This window comes from Coccidioides immitis (assembly GCF_000149335.2).
Source record: "Coccidioides immitis RS genomic scaffold supercont3.2, whole genome shotgun sequence".
Classification (NCBI taxonomy): domain Eukaryota; kingdom Fungi; phylum Ascomycota; class Eurotiomycetes; order Onygenales; family Onygenaceae; genus Coccidioides; species Coccidioides immitis.
The window spans coordinates 4100514-4122682 of NW_004504309.1; the positions used below are offsets into that span (position 1 = coordinate 4100514).

A 22169-nucleotide genomic window follows, 5' to 3' on the forward strand; every position below is an offset into this window, starting at 1 on the left:
GTATCCTGAGGTAAATCGTCCCACTGCTAGAGCTTTGTCTGATATTGTGTAACTACGGAGTATTTGTATTCAATACGAAGTACCCAAGTAACGAACAAAGGATCTGGACTCAAAAAGGGATTGTGAGTGTTTGAAGCCATTAGCTGAGACAAAACCAAATTTGCCACCTATGATAGCTAACCGCAGCTTGACTCCTCGTCGTTTCGCCTCACAATACAAGAATCTTATTTTCGGTTACGCCCCCAATCATATCGTTCAGCGTTCGCTGCGGGCGTTGCCAGTTTGAAGTGAAGAGCTAGGTTCTGTGGGACACGCAGACGGAGATGGAACATCATCGATGTCAAAGCTTTCTCTGGAAGACATCCAAGCTGACGAGACGTTCGTCGTTGCGAATCGCCTTTGAATATTGGGTCTCTCGGCTTGAGGCACAGCAGGAATTGTACTTCCTATTGCCCAATTCCCATACGTCCCGACTCTCCGAAAACTGTTCAGGGCCCTGGGATCGATAGTTTCGAGTTCGTACCCGTTGGAATGATCGGCGTTCGTGCTGTTTCCGTCCTCGAAAGTTTTAGCAAGTACCGCCTCCTCTGTAACGGTTGTTCTGTTGAATGTAGATCCCTCGACACCTGTTGTTTCTCTGCCGCGCTTGAAGTATCCGCAAACCCGTGAAGCCCAGGGCCGTTTGAGAAAATCCCAGAGACCGCAGCATCGAAGCGGATATATCCTTCCCTCTCCCATATTGCTAGATGCCTCTCTCGCCCTTTTTTGAACGCAGTCATTAAAAACGATTACCCCCGCTACGCCGATCGCGAATATGGCTACCATCGCAGACGCCACAAAAAAGGCCCTCCTCTCCCGTTTTTCACGGACAATGCAGTAAAGTCGCAGCTGCTCCTCATTTTTGGGGTAGCACATCTTGCAAACCCCGATCTCAGCCATAGTCATTCGATATTTGGGCTGAGTACATATTTTGTCCAAGTCGCCGATTCTACACATTTTCTCTTCGCAAGCTTGTAGATGTGATGGAGTTGGCACATCGGGGATCTCAAGTGGGTTAGCCCTGGGTATCTTTGATGATCCTTTACACTGTGTGTGACCATGAGCGGGAGGATCATCCATGGAATCGATGTTGTTTCGTTTTGCATGTCCATGGCGTAGACTCGAAAACGTCAGCTCCGAACTGGGCAGATACGCACATCCGCAATCACCATCTAACGCACTTTTAATCAACTGTGCACGACTGACGTTCGAAAGATTCAGGTACGGATTATCGCCCTTGGTCCATTTGAGGAAGGTGAATATCGCCTCCCGACAAGATCTTATACTTGACCCTTTTACTTCGGTAGATCTTGCGAGGAAATCTTCAGATCCATACGGGAGGAGGTCCGTGCCGCAGGTCTGTAGATCGCCGACCAACCGTCTAAATTGCTCGGAACGAAGGAGACTATTCCTATGTATTGGAACCTTACCGCCGTATGGTTTGATGGGATCGCCGCGAAAACCGTCACTAGAATCTGTCGAGAGGAGTTTGTCGAGTTCCTCACGGCTCGTCTCGACGGTCTCGAGGCTTGATTGGGAGATCTGCGGGTTCTTTCCACCGTCAAGTGGAGCGGCATGTGTTGTTATTGATCTAGCTGAAGTATAACGCCTTTTAGTAGGTGAGATTTTCCTTCAAGGGCCGGGAATTTACCATATATCATAAGGCTGCTTGTGGTGAAGATCGCCCAGGCCAATGGCCAATACATTTCTTTTGTAGTGTAGCGATAGGCAACTCAAAAAATAAAATTGCAGTCCTATTCGAGAGGCGAACTCTTCCGGCGGTGCTTTGCGCAAGGGCTCGTGAATATCATCGTTGAGATGGCCGACTTGTTATGATCGGATGGCCTGCTGGCTTTCCCGGGAATGAAGTCGGCCATTGGCTTGCTCTTTCTTTGCACGTTTCATATATTTGTGCTGCAGGAATGTGCGAGGCAAGTGCAGCCTGTGCGGATATTATGCATAGGAAAGCGCGTGCTCATGTACAGAAATGTGAGAACTTTGATTAAAAAGCGCTATGCTATACCTGCTATCGCCGTCAAGGGTGATGGCAGAAAGTTAAACAGTTTCAAAGAGAAAGGCAGAACGGATAGGGCTGCTTTTGATCATCCAAGCCAATGTATAGGAATGCTCGCGTCAGAGGATCATGACATTCGGGGGCACAACCCCCTCTTCTGCAGAACAAATGAAATCGAGAAGCTAGTTAAACGGGCGAAACAAAGGGAGTCCTAGTTATATGTCTCATGGGAAGATGTATAGAAATGATAGACACCCGTTAAAGAGCTGGACAGATGCCTTGAGAGACGTGTTCTCCGTAGATGTCAGATATCCAAGATATGTTTGTTTGATGTTGTCAGCCACTAAGCAGGCTAGTACCTGGGCAAACGCGATTGTTTAACGGCTCCATGTGCAGGTTGAGTGTATTGCTGCTGCTGCTGCTGCTGCTCGAGCATCGATGACAGCATCACTCGAAGCTCAATAGAGCTGTGATTGAAGCCATCCAATAAGGAGCGCACATTCCAACGACGGAACGCATATTCGAATATCGAATGTGCCTCATATAGGCATGTTAGGGCCCGCTTCGTCGAATCTTGTCGGCATGTGGCGGTCGTTCTTAATGGTGCGGGAAGAGCTCCCCCAATAGGACGTGATCTTTGAAGCTTTCGTTGCTCAGCGTCCTTGTCTCGCAAGAGTTCATGATGATTTTGACGGAGAAGATTGAATAATTTGCATACTACGTAGTAGGTGCGTTCGATATCTATGTATGTGAGAAGTGGGGCGAAAGCTGTTGGAGTTGTAACTTCATTATATAGCTGGGAGATAAAGTCGATGGAATATTCGAAAAGAAGAATTTGATTCGTCTCGCTGATTGTTGGAGAGCGGTTTGATGGAGATAGCACGAGAATAAGGGTGTAAAGGTATTCGAGGTGAAACAAGGTAGAGAAATGCGCTGGTGCGTCTTTGGGACAATTTTGGAACCAGGTCGCTGCCGCTGAACAACGTTCCCAGGCACACGATTGCGCAGTAGGTGAATGCTGGTGCCCACTTAGAAACATGTCTTGATAAGCAGCCGATTGAAAGTGGCGTATTTGAAAGAGACACAATGCAGGTTCAATGCTCCTGAGAAATAGGCCGCTGTGCCAGGGCGGCGTGGGGGCAGAAAGCGGCGGATCGGGTGGAAATGGGACGTTGATGGAGTCATCCGAAAATGAAAATGCCCGACCCAAAGCTGTGCTCACGGTTCTTATGCCCGCATGTCTTAGTGTTAGCCTTTAGGCAAAGGAAAAATGGAGTGGCTAGGAACACGGATCCATACCGATCGAGAGAATATACACAGTGGAAAGTTCTTCGGCGAGAATCCAAAACAGCTTTGTCGAGGTAGGCTGCGGAGGCGTGCTCTTGATGAATGCCTAGGTCAGTGGCTACCCGTGCTGCGATCCCAATAAGGTACCATGTCCTAAAATGACCCGGATTAAGCATGGAATACTGTGCGAGAAGCAAGATGGCCTGGATTCCGGCAATGGTGCCTGGCTTTAGGACATCTTCGGAATGACCAAGTGCAACGTGCACATAGGACATTGCTATCTGACTGTCTCGATCATTCATAAGTCTTGATTTTGAGGCGGCGGAAATGGCCAGCACCATACGTAGCGTCCAATGATCGTGACTATTTGCAAAGCGGCCATTATCTTGGTAGATAGCATCCACAGAAGCCCAGAAGTTTGTTTCTGACAAAAATGGCATCAATGGATAGAAGTTATCAAAGTAGCTCAGGGTAAGACTCGCAACCTGAGAATGGGGCGGCAACCCGATGCGTGGGATTGGCCGCGGCAGTGGTTGCGCGACAGCAACGGTAAGGAGTAAGCCGGCGAATGAGGTGGAAGAACAGATTCCATAGAAATCCCTGGAGGTCGCATTTACAGCCCTGTAAGTGCCGTAAGCATAACACAGCTCGTGAAATGGGAGGGGGGTTGAGGACTCTGGGTCTGAGGAGCAACGAACAAAAAGCCAAAATCGCCGACTAAATCATCAATGTCAGAACACTCCTGGCCGTAGGTAGCATCTCCACTGTTGGAGGATGAAGTAGTAGCCGTCGGCGTTGCATGTACGCCGACATTCTCCCGGTCAGCCTGCGCAACAACAATTCCCTGCTGACGCCGTTTGGTGGCCTCGATCTTCTTTTCGAGTCGCTCGCATTGGGCTTCGAGCGAGGCGACGTAGCTTCTTTCCTTGCCCTTGGCAAACTTATCTGTGGCGCCGGAACAGCTGCTGCCTCTTCCTGCTTTCTCACAGGCGGAACAAGCGGGCAGCTTGCCGTCGCATTTGATCTTTGCATTGCGGCACCGGGAGCATGCTGCAACGGGCCGGCTGACCTTAAGAAGGGGGGTATCTAAGTCTGGATAAACTGATGCCATGGCTAGGAGCCAACTGCGACAGGGTTAGAACCAGTTTTCTTCAATGCATACTCGAGCGGGGCGTGAGGGTGCGTGTTCCAGCGGGTTGGTGCTTGAGGACGCGGTTGGGGTTTCTCCCAAGCTCCCGGCACCGTGGGCGACAGGGGCATCGGGGGAAGCAGGTGAAATTGTGCAGCTGATTTAACTATGATAATACCAAAAGACTGAGGAGAACGCATCGTCTGGGCGGGAAACGCGGTCGAGAAAAGGGAGATCCACGAACCTCACACATCTTCAAGCAGCGCAAGGTGGACGAGGGGTGGATCAGCGGCTCTGGAGCTGGGTCAGCAAGCCCAGCTTGACATACATTCGATGCTTCACGGGTGGGTTAGTGCTTCAGCCCTATCGGCAGATCCGTCCAACTAGCGGTGATATTATGATTATTAAAACGGGGGCTGAAGAATGATGGCAGTGAGACCCAGGCCGCCGTTCTGTTGCCGGGCCTGTCGCTGGCCTTGGGACGGACGAGATTAACTGTGGTGAGGCCAAGGGTCCTCTTCGCCCGCAGAGTTCCCCGCGCCAATCGACCGCCTAACGTGTAGGTCGTCGACGTCGCACAAAATACGATTCCCAGCCCCAGTCACACAAGTCAAGGAGACTCCTGGGGCTCAGCTTCAGACCAATGGTGAGTCATGTCCGCTCCCAGAAATATTTTTAGATTTGGGTGTTTGTGCGAGCTTGATTGCTGAAGCCGTCCGTTTTGGCGCCAATCACTCCCTTGGGGCCTGAAGGACACAAGGAAATTCGGGCAAAATTAGTTCTATTTTTCATTATTATTATTATTTTATATTTATATTTATATATATATATATTTAGCGATTAAATATGGAGTACGTTTATTGTTTTCTCTGTAACTACTCTCCAGACAGTTTTATCCTTCAAAGACAGCTCCATTGCACCTTGTGCGTAAACCTCACAGGTCAAAAACGCTCTCGCAGCACTAATGTCGTCCGATAGCCGCACACTTGGATACGCACACCCTCAAGGCTCGAGTCTGTCGGAGTCACCTGCGACGCAAAGAGCTGGGCGGTCCATGGCTACCGGGAATCTCGCTCTCGCCAATGAAGTACCGACATACTTCCCCGCAGTTTACCAACAGTGCGATAAGACCACCCACCGGGCGGAGGAGACAGAAGTGCCAATATTACCGATCTCGTCAGTTATGCAAAATGAATGTGAATATGTGGAATGGCGGCCTTGATAAATTATCATTACTAACTACTATTATTACTAGTCCCATTCCCTTTCTAGCCTAGGCATGGTGCTGAGGCCCTTTGTTGCCTGTTTGCGCTGACTTCGCCCCAGCTGCTTTGACTACCGATGAAATGAAACGCTTCCGTGGGGCTGAGCAATTGGAGTGCAATTCTGGAAAGCGGAAGTCGACAACGACATGGGGACACCTATCATCCAAGTTGAAACTCATCGGTCATGTTCCTCATTTTCCCTTTTCCAGCCAATGCCAACGGTTAGGTCGATCCATTTCTCGGCCTGCCAGCTCCTGTGTCAAGTGATAGCTGCTGCGGCTCTGCTATTATTGGGGACGAAATGGATGCGTGTCGCTTATGGGAATTGTTGACCTCTCTCTTAAGCTCCTGGAATTCCCTTAGGCCCAGCTCGAACACAGGAGAATCAGAGAAGAGCCCAATTCCCGGATGGAGAATCTCTTCTTTCATATCTTCATTCTTTCCTTCCACTTCAAACTCCCCTGTGATCCGAGGGAAGATGGCAAACGACTCTTGTTTTACGACTCTCGGTGCTGCAGTTGCTGTAGTGCTACCGTTTCCGTTGCTGAAAGGCAAAGGGTTGTCTATGAACTTCCACGTCCCGTTATGCTTGCTGGGCGGGTGCGTATTGATCACCAAATTACGCCCGTCTCTCATCGTTATATCCCACACATCAAGTGTAAATTCGAACAGGCTTGCCAGCTCTCTTTTGATTTTACTATGCTGCTTGTTTTCGACGAGGTATTGAATCTTCTCCATGGCCTCCGCTGATAGCTCTTTCGCCCATGCTGTAAACCCGGCGCGGCTATCAATAGCTCTCAAAGTGATCATTCTCCACAACATCCTTTGGTGATTGTTGAGTTTTGATGAGTCATGAATAGCTTGCAGACCCTTATTGTCCCGATCTGATGTCCTTGGGGAGAAGGGTGAATTCATGAGCACCTTAGCGACTTGAGATGCAATGAAATGGCGAATGGCGCACTTTCTGAGGTTTGCTGCGACTTCCGTCTCCGAACTGGAAGCATAATTGAATATTTTACTGACCTCAGAAAGTCTGTGCTGCTGTCCTAAAAGTTGCATCTATTGCGCTGTTAGCCAAAAAAAGAAAAAAAGGAACCAAAATCATCTTCATATTGGTAATACGGAGGACGTACGATGTTTATGTGATCCTCGGGTGGGCTTTTTCCAAAATGATCGTCCGCAATCTTCGCAATCTTATCTGAAAATTTCCCGAAGATCTCGTGACTGGTTGTGCAGATGGAGGTTAGCTTTTCATGTTTTTATTGCTCAAGAGGGCGCTTTCTCTCTTACTAGTATGTGCTGGACTTCTTGCTCATCGCATAACTGGGGTCAACGACTTGCAGCTTTGATTCCAGGTCGTTGATTTTTTCCTTCTGCAGTTTTTCGTACGCCTCGTACCTCTCAATTTTGAGTTCGGACTCGGACATTTTTGTCTCGAGTTTCATCTTCAGTTCTGCGTTCCTGAATTTGAGCTCCTCGAGTTCGCTTTCCACCTTTTCTTCCACCGCCTTCTTCTCCCTCTCAAGACGTTTCTTAAGAAGTTCTTCCGCAGTTTTACGTTTTTCTTTAAACCTCTCCTCAAGCTCTTCCTCCCGACTCTTGTAGTTCTTTTCCATGTCGCGACATTTTTTCTCAAACTCCTCTTTCTCAGCTTTAAAGGTCTTCTTGTTCTCCTCGAAGGTCTCATGCTCCGTCTTTAACCTCTCGTTTTCTTCGGCGAGCTTTCTAATCTCCTCATCTTTTGTCTGGGAAACTGCTGACACCGCATTCGTCAAATTTCGGAGATGTGTTTCTTTGTCCAGTTCTGCGCCCATGACCTGTTCGAGGTGGAGTAAATCGCGATAATACACGGATTTATTCACCACGCTGAATATCCCAAAGAGCCTCTGAAAAGAGTCCATGACTGTCTGGAATTGCTCTTCGATGACAATCTGGGCATCCCTACTATATAGTTCACTTCTAGCTGCAGGAGCGACTCCGCTAACTGAGGGCATCTGGCGGTGGAAAACGTTATTAGATTGGGATAAGTCCCTCCCCTCTCCCTTCACAGAGCTTATGACATGTTCAAACCAACTCACTGTGTCTTTATAGGTTGAATATCTGCGAGAAAACCTAGCAATGGCGTTATCAATGATAGACTGAGTTTTTGAGACAGTTCGACCTTTCCTTTTCGAGAATCTATAGTTAGGGAGTTTCTTTCCCATGAATCAAGGCATTCGCTTTGTTTCGCTCTTCTAGTTTCACTCTACTAGGTCAAGAGGGACATGTGGATAAGTAAAAACGACGCCCCTGGGTGGGAATTGAAGAGATTTATACTGCGAAATGACAACAGTGCTTCGCACCAGATGCTTATAGTCCCTCTGCATTGCTGTTGTCTTCATCCCAGCTGGACACCTGCACAGTTCAGGTTCTGAGTGAGCTACAGGCGCTGCAGCCTCGTCAATGCCACCATAACTACGATCGTAGCGGCTCTAGAGCCCCTCCTTCCATCCACTTCCACAATCATGCATCGAGCGGCGTGCATGATAATGAAGAAACGGAGGGTTGACCAGCCCAGTTATGATTACCAACGTGGCCCATATGTGTGTAGCCGTCCCAACAAGCACGTATGCAGTCTGCATCGGGAGACCCCAATCAGATTCGCATGCTAACATACCCAGTATCGTCGTTAGATGGACGAAATGCGGAGAAGGAAGAAGAAACGTGCCTTGTGAACGGGAGTTGGGTCTTCGACAAATAATGAGTCGTCTCGAGTTCCCCCAATCAAGCTGCTTGCGTTAGGCACGGCTGCCTATGTACTCTTAAAAACATGACTGCTCCCAACGGCGATCAGGCTTCGCAACATGCTTGGATCAATCTTTTTTTGCCACATACTTGCGCCTTCCATCGGGAAGAGTATCCCGATCTTATAGCTGGGCGCCATGTTTCTCTCTCTGAACCCAAGAAAAGGCCACGGACATTCAGCGAGCGATAGCAACAAGGGTACCGATGAGAAGAACTTTGTAATCGATAGCATTGCTTCGTCGTCTTTCGGCAACTACCTTAGGGTCACAGACACAGACGCCGATCCATGTCTCCCACCAGTATACGAAATAAGTTCTCCAGTCTTTTCCCTGGCTTCCAGTTAAATTCCAAATCCAGGCTCGTTCTTGGTCCCTCACTCTTGGTACTCCGTACAACTTCTTATCCCATCCTATTTCAACCGTGGGGAAGAGTATGGAAATGTCACGAATCTGGTTGATTGGATGACTGAGACCTGGCCAATAGGTTTCACTACTAGGTAGCAACTGTTTTGGGGTCCTTTTTTAAAAAATTTCAGCCAAAGGGCTCATTTTACCTTCGCCTATGATTTATAAAATGCATCTACCGAGCGCCATCAGACGCAGAAAGGTAATAGTTGGAATCAATCGACCAGAAGGTTGCTTGATCAAGGGTGGTGTGACCGATCAGAAGTTTGTTTTAGAAGCTTGATGGCGAGAGACGGTTTGGTCGCCTATTGGGGAACTGCGATTCACCGGACACGCGCGTACGCGGCAGGGTTCTGATATCTCTGGGGCGCTGCGTGGAGGGTGTTGTGATACCCAATTCCGGTTAACCCCGCCCGCTCGTCTAGGCCCTCGTCGCCTGCAGCCACTGGCGGAGCTCACTCCCAAATGACAACACGGAGATACTCCAACCAACGTCCCGCGCTGCTGCTGTCAGCGTGATTCTTCTCTACGCAGATGTCATTGCGTTGAAGGATCCACGGTGCAAACTTGAGACAAGGTCAAGGTTATGCAATCATGATTTGCTTTAGTTCAATTTGATTCCATTCCTCTATTTTTTTGATCGAGTCACCACTACGGAGTACGAATGAAGAGCTTTCTACGTATCACGTGACGGGATAAGGGCATGATGACTAATATATGATGTAATGTCCACTATCTGCATGTGATCAGATCTCAAAAAGTCACCACACTCACGACCCGCGTGGTGAGATCCACAGGCTCTGCAGAATCTCTCCGAGGGCCCATATTCACCGGCGCAGTCGGCACGAAGGAGCAGATTTAAAATAGATCAAACAGTGGGACAACCACAGGGGCCCCGATACCCGTCTGATACGAATTGGCTGGTGTGAAGCGGTCTTGCTCTGTGCGCATTTCCTTTCCGTCGAGTTTCAGCCTGCGATCTGCAAGGCGGTGAGGCAAGGGGAATGATCACGTGAATAGCCTATCCCGCTGCCGAGATTGGCTGCAGCTATGTGACTAAGCATGTTAGCTCAGACAGGGACCTTAGCCAATGAGAGCGCAAGCCTTCCAACGTCGCTTGCTGGTTGATGAAGACGGGCAGACAGGCAAGGCAGACGGACGGACAACTTTTTCCTAGGGGGCCAGGGCAGGTAGCGGCGGCCATGACTGATGCTTACCTCTTCGCTTATGAGGATACTCGTCCGGTCAGACCACATGCTGCTACTATTTAGGGAGCAAGGAGACCCATCTGTAGCTGCAGATGGAACTTGTCGTGTCGCAGGATACGGCTCGGTTCGCTCAGAGTTCGAACGCATTTCGGTTGGATGTGTGCTGGCTTCAGATAAGCGGGAAGCCACCCGTCGAACGAGGTCGAGATTCCTTCCTTTTCTTTTTTTCCCCTCCTCGTATGACCGGCGTTCTTCATCCCGCCATTAAAGAGCATGGAGCTCGGCTTGCTTGTATATCAGAGTACGGCGTGGCGTCTGCGCTATGGTATCGCGAAAGACACAAAGCGCGCATTTTTAACGTGCTCTATGTGTGTTAGACATGTGGCACCGGTACTAGGGTTTGAGATTTGAGTCTTGGTCTGACTTCATAGGTTTGGGAATGGTTCCTGGTGGTCGGATCCTTCTATCAAAGCACACAGCAAAGGACAATTCACTCGATCACCGGAAAGGAAATTTCCATGTCGAGTGCCAGTAGGCAGAATATGCCTAATCTCAAGATATGTGATAGAATCACATATTCCCTTGGTTTTCATTACTTAATCGGCTGCTTCATGGCCGATTTGAATCTATCGTCCGCACGTGAGGACCGAGCATGTTCTTTTTCCTTTGTAGTCTTTGTTTGCTATGGCCTGGCGTTAAAGCCGGCTTTGCTCCAGCGACACGAAGGCGTATGCCCCTAAACCAAGTCTATTCGGCATACCACTATACCAAGCCAAATCTTACAGCCCGACAAATAATTTCACCTTTCTTCTGAGGACTGCACGAGGCTCATGATGTTTTGCTGTGGCGTAAAACAGCAAACGGAACAAATCACCGTACACTGGGTGTTTGAGATGTCTCGCGTTGCATGAAGAGTCCTCCGGGGTAAAGTAAATCGGGCTCCCTCTGAAGGTGTCGCAGGTTTGCGGATGCTACCGACACTTAATTCATTGGGATGCCTTCCCGCCGCCTTGGATATATATTTGTCTCTTTCCATCTTCTCACCACTGGTCACCAAGCGATAAACATCTCTTTCATCGCAGGGCCCTCAAGTGTACTCCTAACCATCATCAACCATGGGATTCCTCTCCAGCGCCATTCTCCTTTTAATCACGGCATTCCCTGCTGCCCAGGCAGGTGAGATGATCAATGCCGCCGCCGGCGCTACCGACGTCATTCCAGATTCGTACATAGTTGTCATGAATGAGGGAATTTCTGAATCCGACTTCGAATCACACAGAACTTGGGCCACTGGTATGAATAGTAAGTCCCGGAAGCGTGCAGGAGCGTTTAGCGGTGTATCTCGCACTTGGAGCGCGACTGGGATGAAAGGTTATAGCGGCTCTTTTGCCCGGGAGACGATCGAGCAAATAGCAAATAACTCTGCTGTGAGAAATGAATCATACCGCCCATGACTAACCCCAATTTCCTGACTTGAATTAGGTGGCGTATGTTGAGCCAGACCGAATGGTGAATATTACCGCCTTCGTCACCCAGAGGAATGCTCCCTCTTATGGACTGGGACGAATCTCTAACAAGAGGCCTGGTAACCGTGACTATATCTTTGATGAATCCGCTGGTCGGGGAATCACCATCTATGGGGTTGATACGGGTATTGATATTCGGCACCCTGAGTTCGAGGGACGCGCTACTTGGGGTACTAATGAGATTAACGATGTCAACCAAGATGAAAACGGTCACGGAACTCATACCGCCGGGACCTTTGCCGGGAGAAACTTCGGCGTGGCCAAGAGAGCTAACATCGTTGCTGTTAAAGTGCTCAATGCCGAAGGCAGTGGGAGTACTAGCGGCATCATTAGCGGTATCAACTGGTGTGTAGACCATGCCAGACGAAACAACATCCTCGGGAGGGCCGTTATGAACCTTAGCTTGGGTGGAACCGGGGCACGTGCGTTCAACCAGGTTGCTACAAATGCAGCAAACGCCGGTATCTTTCTTGCAGTTGCAGCCGGCAACGATGGGGTGAGTTCTAAAAATGCTGTGTCCTCTCCCCAACCTGCGTTGGCAGTTTGTGTGTTCTGATCCCTTTGCAGGAAGACGCAGCGAATACCTCACCCGCCTCGGCTCGTGGGGTATGCACGGTTTCAGCGAGCACAGAAAGAGACACTCGGGCGGACTTTTCCAATTTTGGGAGTGTTGGTAGGTTTATAAACCGTTGCTCCAACTGTACGAGTGAAATGACCGAAAGGCGCTTGCTGACGGTGTTGTTTGGCTTTCAGTGGATATTTACGCACCGGGCGACCAAATCCCCTCCGTGTTCCCTAACAACGCGAGACGGGTTTTGTCTGGCACATCCATGGCTGCTCCCCATGTTGCTGGCGTGGGAGCTTACTTAATGGCCCTTGAAGGGATTTCCTCAGGCCAAGTCTGCAACCGGATCAAGCGCCTATCACAGCCTCGAATTCGCAACCCCGGGCGAGACACCACAAACCGGTTGCTGTATAACAATAGTGGCGTGTAAGTGACATAGAATTTTCCTCTGTTCAACATGACTCGAAAGAGAGGGATACTCAAGCGCGATACTCCGTTTCCACTCTTTTACCTATTCCTTCTCTTCCGCTCCTTTCATATATACATATATTACTAAAGATAGAGATTTCAAACGTTGATTATCTTTTTATTTTAAAAAACAGGGGATCGCTCTTTTACGGCTTATGCGTCTTATTGAATAATTCTGAGGCCCGGCGCCTCTTTCCTTTGTGCTAATGCCATTGCCTATTTTTCGATGTACATTATTATCCCTTTTGCTAAACGGCAATGAAGTGTGTTAATGAAGAATATGGATCACAAACTCGGTGAATAATTGAGGCGAAGTAGGGGGGATACGGGGTACCGGGGGGGGCGGGTTCACAAACACATTGCATCATTCGCGTAACCCCGAATACTGTGAAATGCGGACGAACGCCTTTCACTTGTGATGCAGACAACAAGGTCCTCGTAGAAGCGCGGGCTATTTTCCAATTGGTTGACGAGAGGGTTCATCGGTTCCAACGCCTTATTGTCGCCCCGAGCTTCTTGCACAAAATAGCCGGGAGTACGAGACGCGACGCTTGCCATGGAATTTCCGTTGCCGTCGTCGGCCGGCACAAAAGAGGAACGTTTCTGGGTCCCTTTTCGACAAAAGGCCCTCCGTACCCCGGAAAAACCCCGACGTCGTGTGACGCGTCTTTTTTCAGAGGACTCCGTAGAATAACTTGACTGGGGGAAGGACGGCATGGGGCAGGGGTTAACAATCCATACATCCTCCTTGCACTCCCAGTTTTTTTTCCCCTTTTTTTGAAAAAAAAATAAAAAGTGAGCGAGCAGTTAACGCGCGCTGATTGGCTGAATAAACTTAGTAATCAATATAATCACGTGAAATCCAGGGGTAATAACAGCCAGTCAGCGAGCCGGAAGCCGGGTAGCTGGCTCCACCGCCCCGACAACCTTAACTGCACCTCCGTCGAAGGACCCATCACATCGCAGGGCGGCGTGAAGCGTTGCTCTGGACGGAGAGCAGCCAGGAGAGGTGTCGGTTTCTTCGAAGGATTTAGCGGCCTTCAGGACCTTGCTGGAGACGTTTCGACTGTCGTGGTCAGAGGATGCCACCTGGACCGGTATGAAGATCACTTGCGACATTGAGGACGCAGCTAGCGCTAGCCGAATCCCTCGACAGAAGATCTTGAGTCGATCTTCGCATTGGCGAAGGAGTGGGGTCTTGACGGGAAGCAACGCCTGGAGGATGCTCATCTTCCTGATACGGCCCGAGTGCAACCCAACCTTTCCACTCTTCGACGTCTTTTTTCGAGCGCTGATTCGGCGGCGTCCAAGATTTTCGGCTCGTCCAGTCCCTGGATAAACCCCCCCACAACCACAGCAGGTTATCAAGGTCTATTCCGGAATGCGGAGTCAACTCACAACCTCTCGTCATGTTTGCCACCTCTGGCTGCTCTGCTTTGACAAATTTTCATGCCCGCATAGTACGGAGTACAAGAGTAATAAATAAGCATTTGTTTGAAACTCTTAGAGCTAGTGTCGACTTAAAATTGTTTGGGGGGGCTGTTTCATTTGCCCATTTATGCTTCGCAGGTCGGTCTCATGAACAAATTCATCATCAACAACTCAACAGCATGTGGTTTCCTGCAAGAAACAAGGATGGAAGTTAGTTGACTGCGCGTTTGATCACTCCAAGTATTCCAGAATGAAAAAAGAAAAGGCCACTTGGGATTGATCGGCGTGGCTTCCGGTGACACATTCTGTCCTGTGGGCTGATGTCTGGTACTGGCGCGCCTGAAACTGTGGCCAGTCAGATACATTCACCCCTGGCGGCTCACTTCGGCGACCGATTTACTGAGGATTGACGTTTCCCGAAACATACGGAGTACTCGTCCCTGATGAAGATCATTGCCGTCCGATTATGAATGTGGGGCGAATTGGGGGTGTTTTGGCTGGTCGCCCGTCTCTGGTTTCGCGAGTAAAACGTCAAGCTAACTCCAGATACCGTTCGGCTGAGAGCGTGCATGGCAGCCAGTGGAAATGGCTCAAATTAGAATTGCAGCTCTGGGATTTACGCTGCCACTCACCTAATTTGTGGGAAGGAATACTCCGCACGTTAAATATTAGTTGCTCTGCACCATCATTTCTCCGCAGGACATGCTTGCATGGCACGCGGTATATGATCATACGTGATGACTTCCCGAAGGAAACCGGTATCATCCATGCGGGATAGCCTTCTTTATAAAGTCCTGACGAAATCCTGAGAACTGATCTTCTCCTCTTATTTCCGTCTTTTGCGGTCTCAAGGCGTTCAAGTACCATACTGAAGTCGGCCGTGCCTGCAAATTTCCGGACTGGTGAAGCACTGCCTGGTACCTGGGTCGTTCTCTCATTGCATCATGAAGTCGCTCGCTGTTCTGTCGACGCTCGTGGCGTCTGCTCTCGCCGCAGCCGTCCCCAATGTAAACTACAGCGGATACAAAGTTGTTCGCATCCCAACTGAACAAAGCAACCACGCCAAGGTTGTCGATATCATTAAAGCCCTGAAGCTGGATACATGGAAATACCCCAAAGCTGCCGGCTCCGATGCAGATATTGTTATCCCACCAAACCAGCTTTCGGCCTTCAACAAGGCCATCGCTGGCCTCAAGACAGAGATTATGCACGAGGATCTCGGAGCCTCTATCGAGGGTGAATCCACTCACTCTAGTGCTTTCAAAGGTATGTAAATACACGAGACGCAGACACTCTTTTTTCGATCGCTAATCTTTGATCTAGCTGGATCATATGCAACCGCTCCCGACTCCGAGTGGTTCATGGATTATCACAGCTTTGATGACCACATGAACTGGCTCAACGAGCTCCAGAGCCAGCATTCCTCGAACTCCGAGATTGTCAGTGTTGGAAACAGCTACGAGAATCGCCCTATCCAGGGAATCCATATTTGGGGAGCTGAACAAGGAAAGCCTGCTGTTGTTTGGCACGGAACTACCCATGCCCGTGAATGGATTACCACCATGGTGAGAACCCTCATTTTATGGTTTGCAGCTACCTGTATTCGGCAAACTAATCGTGGTTTTAGGTTGTGGAATATATGGCTGCCAGCCTTTTGAGTAATTCCAGTGCTGCCGACGCTACAGTGCAAGCCATGCTTGACAGCTATGATTTCTACATCTTCCCCGTTGCTAACCCAGACGGTATGCCTCGTCCTGGGATGCTTTCCAATTCAAGCTTGCGTAAGAAATCTTTTGCTAACTGCAATTATGTAGGATTCGTCTTCACCCAAACCCGTGACCGCATGTGGCGCAAGAACCGTACCCCTAACCAGGGTGCTTGCCCCGGTACTGATCTGAACCGCAACTGGCCCTACATGTGGGAAGGAAGCGGCTCATCTCCAGACCCTTGCGATGAAACTTACAGAGGTGCATCTCTCTCAACCATCATATTCTGTCACGCAAAACGCTTATTTCATATCAATAGGAGCCCAGCCCGGTGACGCCCCAGAGACCCAACTTTGGCTCGAATACCTTCCGAGACTTGTAGAGAGCCAGGGTGTAAAACAATACATCGACTGGCACTCCTACTCTCAGCTCTTCATGACTCGTTAGTGCTCCCTTCTCGTTTCTGTCGTTATCTGTCTTTTCTTTCCCGTTGGCTGTTTTCTCTATAGTATCACGCTGATATTTTCTTCCCCTTAAAACAGCATATGGCTACAGCTGCACCGAGACCCCTGATAACCACGACATGCATATTTCCCTCGCGAACGCCTTTAGCCAGGCAGTCGAGGCAGTTCACGGTACTAGCTTCACCACTGGCCCAATTTGCAACGCTATCTACCAGGCGAACGGAAACAGCGTCGACTGGGCTGTTGATGTTGGAAATATTGAGTTAGGTTTCGCTGCGGAGCTCCGTGATACTGGTAGATATGGTTTCGTTCTTCCACCTGACCAGATTATCCCAAGCGGTGAGGAAACCTGGGCTGGTATCAAGGCTATGTTTGAGAACCTCTAAATGAGTTATCAACAAGATGAATACGGGGAGGAAGATACTCGAAAATTTTACGGACTCTCCTTTTAATTGACGCGGATCGTTTTTTTGACAATTCGACGTCGAAATTGCCCCATTTTGTGGAACCAAAACCATTCCACAGTCATGTCTGTTTTCGTTTCTCGTATATACTTAAACTGTTCATATCCATACGATCACCCGCGGGAGCTTTTTTGACTAGCAGTGCACATCATTAGAATCCTTGACCGAATAATACTCAAACTCAGACAGATACGTGTATACTGTTGTATGGGCCTGTTCCTTTGCAAAGCTCCCCTTCACATGCCACAGGGAGTTCAGACTCACGTATACTCTGTAGACGTCTCAATTAGTGTCAGTACATAGTGGGATAAAGGCCCGCTCCTCATCAGTAGTGCGCCATGGTTTTATTGGCCACCAGCGCCCTGAGAATTACCACGGACTCGCCAGTCCCTGCAGGGAAGATATCGATTCTACAGGGCTATAACCAACAGCACGGGAGTGTCATCGGCAGTTGCATATAGCCGGGCATGGGCTTTCGGAAGAAAGAGCTTGGTTCATTTGGAGTCGCCGAACTGAAAACTTTAACCATTTTTTCAGCTGCGGACTGAATGAATGAGGGAGATTTGTCTCTTTCCAGTGGAATAGTTGATTAACCCAATTGACTGGCGGGTGTTGTAAAGATACCTGGCTCTATTATGAGACGTTTTGACTTGAAACACCTCCAGGGACCAATTACGACCTTCGTCGTACCCTTGCTCTATTCTAGGCCCATTTGTAATTGCACGGGATTCCGTGGGACCTCACCTCGGTAGTTAAGATATCAATGAATGTCCGCTATCTAGGATTTGTACGGAATAATAAGGACATGAATCGGCATATGACTCCCACGCGTCTCGTGCAATGAAATTCCTTTAGAATAAGACTTCTATACATACCAATATCTGGGTACCACTCGAGCAAACATACCAGATAACACTACAATTGATTACATATCACAGCCAAGAAACAAGGCTTTCCTCCGCTGTTCTGAGCGTGTCAGCCTACAGAATATGAGTTTAGAGGGCCTTGCTACAAGCAGGATGAGTCTCAGCCCAAACCATGAACCTGAAATTGAACCACACAGACCTTCAGAAGTATGTCCTGTGCCCTATGATTTTGCTATTTCAGGCAAATCAGGTCTTGATTTCCTTCTGTTCTTCACAATGACTGGAGCCATAAGAGCATTTCTCAGCAGCGGCTGAATGGACCAAGTCACTATCTTCATCACTCAGCAACTTTTTCATCTTGGTTTCATATGGAGTTTAAAATCCCTCCAAAACTTTTTGATTGCAAACATCTCCATATAAAGCTTAGCTTTCACTGTTCCCGGAACCTTCACTGCAGCATGATCTCAGTGCTTGGGCTGGATATTTTTCAGGAGATTATTTTAGTTGGCTATCATTATGTTCATTAGATGGTCCTCTCATAGAAGACGGGGCATAGAGAGAAAGCTTTAAATACTGTAATTGACGTATTTGCGATGATCAACTTAGCTTTACGGAAAGTGGATAATGCTGCGTCTGTATTCAGGTGAAAGTCCTGAGCAGTACAGAGTATGGGGCAGGAAAGCAGGTGTTGTGGGGACCAACTGTGCGGAGTGAACTGATCAGTCTTATTCAAGGTTACTATTAGAAGGATCATACGTCTGTGCAGATATTAGCGTTTGGGAGTGGGCTGTGGGCTCGGATATAAAAAATGAGCTTCGCCCTTCAATGCACCCTGGAAGTGACTCTCCACCTTGGTGGTTTTCTTCCCCTGTTCATGTTTCTGTGCTTTTCACCTTTCCCCGCTCCTATTGGATGGCATGATGCTGTGAGCTGTGTGATAGCGTTATTATTTCACTGCAACCCTCTCTCTGTTCGTGCTCTGGCTCCGCCTTCGGCAGTCGATTGTTCTTATTTGGGGGGGTGGCTGTTTTCCGGCGCATGAAGCACAGAGTGCCTCCTGGGAGGGTGTCTTGATAGATGGATAGCCCCATCGATTGTTACTTCCGGACGCGGTGTTGATGCGCTGGATGCACGTCGTCCTGGCGAGTCAGGGTGCCCAACAGTCGCCGCTGGTCGTTCGAATGTCGCCGACTCCGCACAGGCCGCTCCAGCTGCGTCACGTGCAAATCCCTGGCCTTCAGGTAACAGAGGTTGAGAATACACCGGTATCAGCTCGGTTGCTACCAGCGCAAGGTGCGTATCGACTGGTAACAGGGCTGGGCTTAGTCAGTAATTTCGTCCCCACATCCCGAATCGGCCAAACTCTCTTTCAGCTGCGTCGATCAAGCTCGCTCACCGCAAGCCCGCCGCAAGGAGGATGACGATGAAGCCTGAGCATTGTCTCTTCGCGCAGCTCTTGTCCTAATGGATGCCGGTGCTTCGAAACCACCGCGCTCTGCCGCCCGCGGGACACTGTTGCCAAAAGGCTCCCCGCAGTCTCCAGAGGAGCAGATGGGCGGGCGCATTGCGCATACATTAACCGCCTGCACACGATGTAGACAGGTAAGAACTACAAGAGCAATACGTCCCTGATAGCCACTTCTCAATTTGCCTCCTTTTACTTGCTGCTTTCTTTGGCTTGTATTAATCCGCCGCGTTAATTCATGAGGTTCCGGTAGAGGAAATCTAGATGCGACACTGGAATTCCTCGATGCGGTCCATGCCAGCGGAGCGACTCCAAATGCGTTTATTTCGATCCGGTCAAGAATACGACTGTACCGAGAACATATATCTTGCAGCTTCAAGACAAGGTCAGGAGACTCCACGAAAAACTCGCACAGGTGGAAAGTCAGATCGAGAACTCGCCGGACCCCGAACTCATGGTTCGGGGGGGAGGCCTTATCAAGTTTAAAGAAAATGATGAATCGAGATTTCTGGGGCCGTCGAGTGGCATCGCAATCACTCGCTTCGTGATGGAGATGGCAAAACAAAACACGGACACCAAAAGCATAAAGGAGGTTGTTAATGAGATAACTGCCAAAGAGATCAAATACGTTTTTACGAAAGAGAGCCAGAAACCAACGTCGAAAATATATCCGCTGATTAGCTCCGTAGCCCAACCAGACCTGCCTGACCGGGGCTTGACTGAGAGATTGGTGGACCTGTTCATGGCAAAGGGTATTATATAGCGATTGCGCACAGGTTAACCCTGCATCATGGTCGGCTGACTTTGAGTTGCAGCTCAATACATGCTTCCCACCTTGCACGAGCCATCCTTTAGACAGGACGTAGACGCGGTTTACAATGGCTCCGATGATCCTTGCCAAAACTTCCAGTTGCGGATCGTCATTGCAATCAGCATGCAAAAGCTGAGCACGCAATTCGCCGGATTAGCAGATGCGTTCTACCTGGCTGCTCTACCGTACTTGGATGCCAGCATCAGAAAGATGGATATTTCCACCCTGCAATGCTTCGTACTCATTGGTCAATACTCACTTCTGACCCCCACGCGGACGGCAGCTTATTGGGTTGTCGGAACCGCAGTGAAAATATGTCAAGATTTGGGCCTTACTGACGAAACTACCATTGCCACGTCGCCAACTGGCGAACCTTTGAACTGCCTTGAAGTTGATATGCGGAGACGGCTGTTCTGGATCGTAACATCCATGGAGTACGGTCTCTCACACAGTCTTGGCCGGCCGAGCGCTTTCTGCGTTACTCATGATCATATTAATGTGAAGTTCTTTGAGATTGTCGATGACAAGTACATCACCCCTCAAGGCGTATCGCCAGAAGCGCAGCCTATAATGAAAAAGTGCATTGCCATCCACTTTTTCAAAATGCGCCTTCTTCAAGCTGAAATACGGCGCACCCTCTATTTGAGAAAACGGGATACACCCATTGATGACCAAGATCCATGGTTTTCCCAGATGTTAGAGAAAATCGATAAATGGGTTAACTCCTGTCCTACCAACGATGAAGGAAGTGGACTGAGCCCGGTTTGGTATGTTCCATACATTTACGACACAGCTAATACGGAATTAAAAGACGACTGACGCGCTACAGGTTCGAAGGAAGGCGTAATACCATGATTGTCTTTATGTACCGGCCCTCACCACAGGTTCCAGAGCCTTCGTTACAGGCGGCGCAGAGGTGTTACGATGCCTGTGCGTTCAATATCAAGATGCACAAAGATCAAGTGACAACAGGCTCGGTGGATCTGACTTGGATATGGACCCAATCCGTGTGCATGGCCCTAAATACGATTCTCTGGTCACTTTCTTACCCTGGCATTCGTCATGAGCATCCAATAGAGGAAGTAATCCAGCACATTAATATTGCCATGGAAGTACTTGCTGTTAGTGCTGAGCGTTGGCCAGGGGTCGAATCCTGCAGACAACTCTATAAGAGCTTGATAGCTGGCTGTCTCAAGGCTTATGACAGCGATGAATCCTTTGTGGTACATACTCCATCGAATCGACCATCTCCAGCTTCTTCACACGATGTCACCACCCCGCGGCAAATGTCGAGTCCCGATCCTGCTACATCTGCCACTCTAATGCCGCCACAGCATCCCTCCGTTTTTAGGTCACCAACGATATCATCGGAGTGTTCTTATGGAACCAATGATTCTCTGGAAGCATGTCGTTCGCGCAATGGTTATCACAGCTCAGATTCTCAGCCAACCGTTTCTCACTCATCGCTTTCGCCGTACCTCACTGACTCTATTCCCACTCAGCAATCTGCGCCTCTTCCGATTTGCGACTCCCCCTCCTCTTTAGCGCCACCCCATCTTTTGTTTGACCCAAGCTCGTTTCATAATTCGTTTCCGTCTGTTGTCACCGGTTTACGGAATTGGGATTCTAACTATTCTGCTGCATCAACTATGGCCAGCCATCTCTCCTATGGTAACGCCCCGCTGGATCCTATGATTTGGACAAGCGCATTCGGTGGTCAATATTCGCAGTTTTTCAACCAACCATACCCCAATACTGGCTGGAGGGACCGAAGCTTAAGCCGAGAAGAGCAGTCGGAGCTGATGGCGCATCTTGTCGATGAGCTTCCTGATGTGTCTTACCTCGTAAACGAATCTGCTACGTTTTACAATGCCTTGACATGATATATTCACCTTTATTGCTTGTTTCGGCTCTCTAAATGATATCCTTTCCCATTTATCATAATTTTTTTTTTCTCAAAAACAAATATTCCCGCGTATGAGCGTCGCTGAATCTCAGCTGTCTTCTGAGTCGATTCTCCTTCACGGCAGGACGAAAAGGTGTATGAACGCTGGCCGTTGCAGTTGATGCGCCTGTTTTTCTGAGTTGCGTGTATTCCTGCGATTATACTTGCTGTTCCGCCCCTCACTAGTGAATTCACTGGCTTGACTTTCGGTCCTTCTACGTGTACTTCTGGGCGCTTTAGGAGCTCTATCGGTGCGCACCCGCTACATTAAAGCAAGGCCCATATATCTGGGCTCCTCTATTCTCTCTCTCTCTCTCTCTTTTTTTTT

General features: G+C 49.0%; 10 protein-coding genes across 10 annotated transcripts; 4 read left to right on the top strand and 6 right to left on the bottom strand.

Moving 5' to 3' along the window:
* Positions 1–255: 255 nt before the first annotated feature.
* Positions 256–1745, bottom strand: CIMG_07018 (uncharacterized protein; the record flags this gene model as incomplete). The annotated part of the gene is made up of 2 exons (XM_001243121.2): positions 256–1634; positions 1691–1745. The coding sequence occupies 2 exons, from the start codon at positions 1743–1745 to the stop codon at positions 256–258; spliced, it is 1434 nt and encodes a 477-aa protein (XP_001243122.2).
* Positions 1746–2045: 300 nt separating this feature from the next.
* On the bottom strand, positions 2046–4869 carry CIMG_07019 (C6 transcription factor). The gene is made up of 4 exons (XM_001243122.2): positions 4714–4869; positions 4039–4464; positions 3353–3961; positions 2046–3279 (listed from the first exon to the last, which is right to left on the bottom strand). The coding sequence occupies exons 2-4, from the start codon at positions 4449–4451 to the stop codon at positions 2406–2408; spliced, it is 1896 nt and encodes a 631-aa protein (XP_001243123.2). The 5' UTR covers positions 4452–4464; positions 4714–4869; the 3' UTR covers positions 2046–2405.
* Positions 4870–5433: 564 nt separating this feature from the next.
* Positions 5434–5746, top strand: CIMG_07020 (uncharacterized protein; the record flags this gene model as incomplete). The annotated part of the gene is made up of 2 exons (XM_001243123.2): positions 5434–5645; positions 5725–5746. 2 exons carry the CDS (start codon positions 5434–5436, stop codon positions 5744–5746), a joined length of 234 nt encoding a protein of 77 aa, XP_001243124.2.
* Positions 5747–5956: 210 nt separating this feature from the next.
* On the bottom strand, positions 5957–7728 carry CIMG_11874 (uncharacterized protein; the record flags this gene model as incomplete). Its single annotated transcript, XM_012358719.1, has 3 exons — positions 5957–6793; positions 6868–6958; positions 7025–7728. The coding sequence occupies 3 exons, from the start codon at positions 7726–7728 to the stop codon at positions 5957–5959; spliced, it is 1632 nt and encodes a 543-aa protein (XP_012214142.1).
* Positions 7729–8003: 275 nt separating this feature from the next.
* On the bottom strand, positions 8004–9559 carry CIMG_11875 (uncharacterized protein). The gene is made up of 3 exons (XM_012358720.1): positions 8912–9559; positions 8442–8840; positions 8004–8381 (listed from the first exon to the last, which is right to left on the bottom strand). The coding sequence occupies exon 2, from the start codon at positions 8748–8750 to the stop codon at positions 8526–8528; it is 225 nt and encodes a 74-aa protein (XP_012214143.1). The 5' UTR covers positions 8751–8840; positions 8912–9559; the 3' UTR covers positions 8004–8381; positions 8442–8525.
* A 1686-nt stretch (positions 9560–11245) lies between these two features.
* Positions 11246–12651, top strand: CIMG_07023 (subtilisin-like protease; the record flags this gene model as incomplete). The annotated part of the gene is made up of 4 exons (XM_001243126.1): positions 11246–11557; positions 11613–12152; positions 12224–12329; positions 12410–12651. 4 exons carry the CDS (start codon positions 11246–11248, stop codon positions 12649–12651), a joined length of 1200 nt encoding a protein of 399 aa, XP_001243127.1.
* A 386-nt stretch (positions 12652–13037) lies between these two features.
* Positions 13038–13247, bottom strand: CIMG_07024 (uncharacterized protein; the record flags this gene model as incomplete). The annotated part of the gene is made up of 1 exon (XM_001243127.2): positions 13038–13247. One exon carries the CDS (start codon positions 13245–13247, stop codon positions 13038–13040), a length of 210 nt encoding a protein of 69 aa, XP_001243128.2.
* Positions 13248–13571: 324 nt separating this feature from the next.
* Positions 13572–13919, bottom strand: CIMG_07025 (uncharacterized protein; the record flags this gene model as incomplete). The annotated part of the gene is made up of 1 exon (XM_001243128.1): positions 13572–13919. One exon carries the CDS (start codon positions 13917–13919, stop codon positions 13572–13574), a length of 348 nt encoding a protein of 115 aa, XP_001243129.1.
* Positions 13713–16676, top strand: CIMG_07026 (secreted carboxypeptidase McpA; the record flags this gene model as incomplete). Its single annotated transcript, XM_001243129.2, has 6 exons — positions 13713–15386; positions 15444–15685; positions 15748–15862; positions 15935–16087; positions 16146–16268; positions 16369–16676. Exons 1-6 carry the CDS (start codon positions 15065–15067, stop codon positions 16674–16676), a joined length of 1263 nt encoding a protein of 420 aa, XP_001243130.1. The 5' UTR covers positions 13713–15064.
* A 2408-nt stretch (positions 16677–19084) lies between these two features.
* On the top strand, positions 19085–22051 carry CIMG_13097 (transcription factor; the record flags this gene model as incomplete). Its single annotated transcript, XM_004445376.1, has 4 exons — positions 19085–19222; positions 19339–19837; positions 19901–20663; positions 20726–22051. 4 exons carry the CDS (start codon positions 19085–19087, stop codon positions 21777–21779), a joined length of 2454 nt encoding a protein of 817 aa, XP_004445433.1. The 3' UTR covers positions 21780–22051.
* Between the last annotated feature and the right edge of the window lie 118 nt (positions 22052–22169).

What these genes read in the sequence shown, in the direction of transcription:
- CIMG_11875 (XM_012358720.1), bottom strand. Translation starts at nt 8,750, where the DNA reads ATGCTATCGATTACAAAGTTCTTCTCATCGGTACCCTTGTTGCTATCG.
- CIMG_07019 (XM_001243122.2), bottom strand. Translation starts at nt 4,451, where the DNA reads ATGGCATCAGTTTATCCAGACTTAGATACCCCCCTTCTTAAGGTCAGC. An exon ending in GTCGGCGATTTTGGCTTTTT is followed by an intron (nt 3,962 to 4,038) that starts GTTCGTTGCTCC and finishes CGGCACTTACAG; the next exon opens with GGCTGTAAATGCGACCTCCA. An exon ending in TGTGTATATTCTCTCGATCG is followed by an intron (nt 3,280 to 3,352) that starts GTATGGATCCGT and finishes TGCGGGCATAAG; the next exon opens with AACCGTGAGCACAGCTTTGG.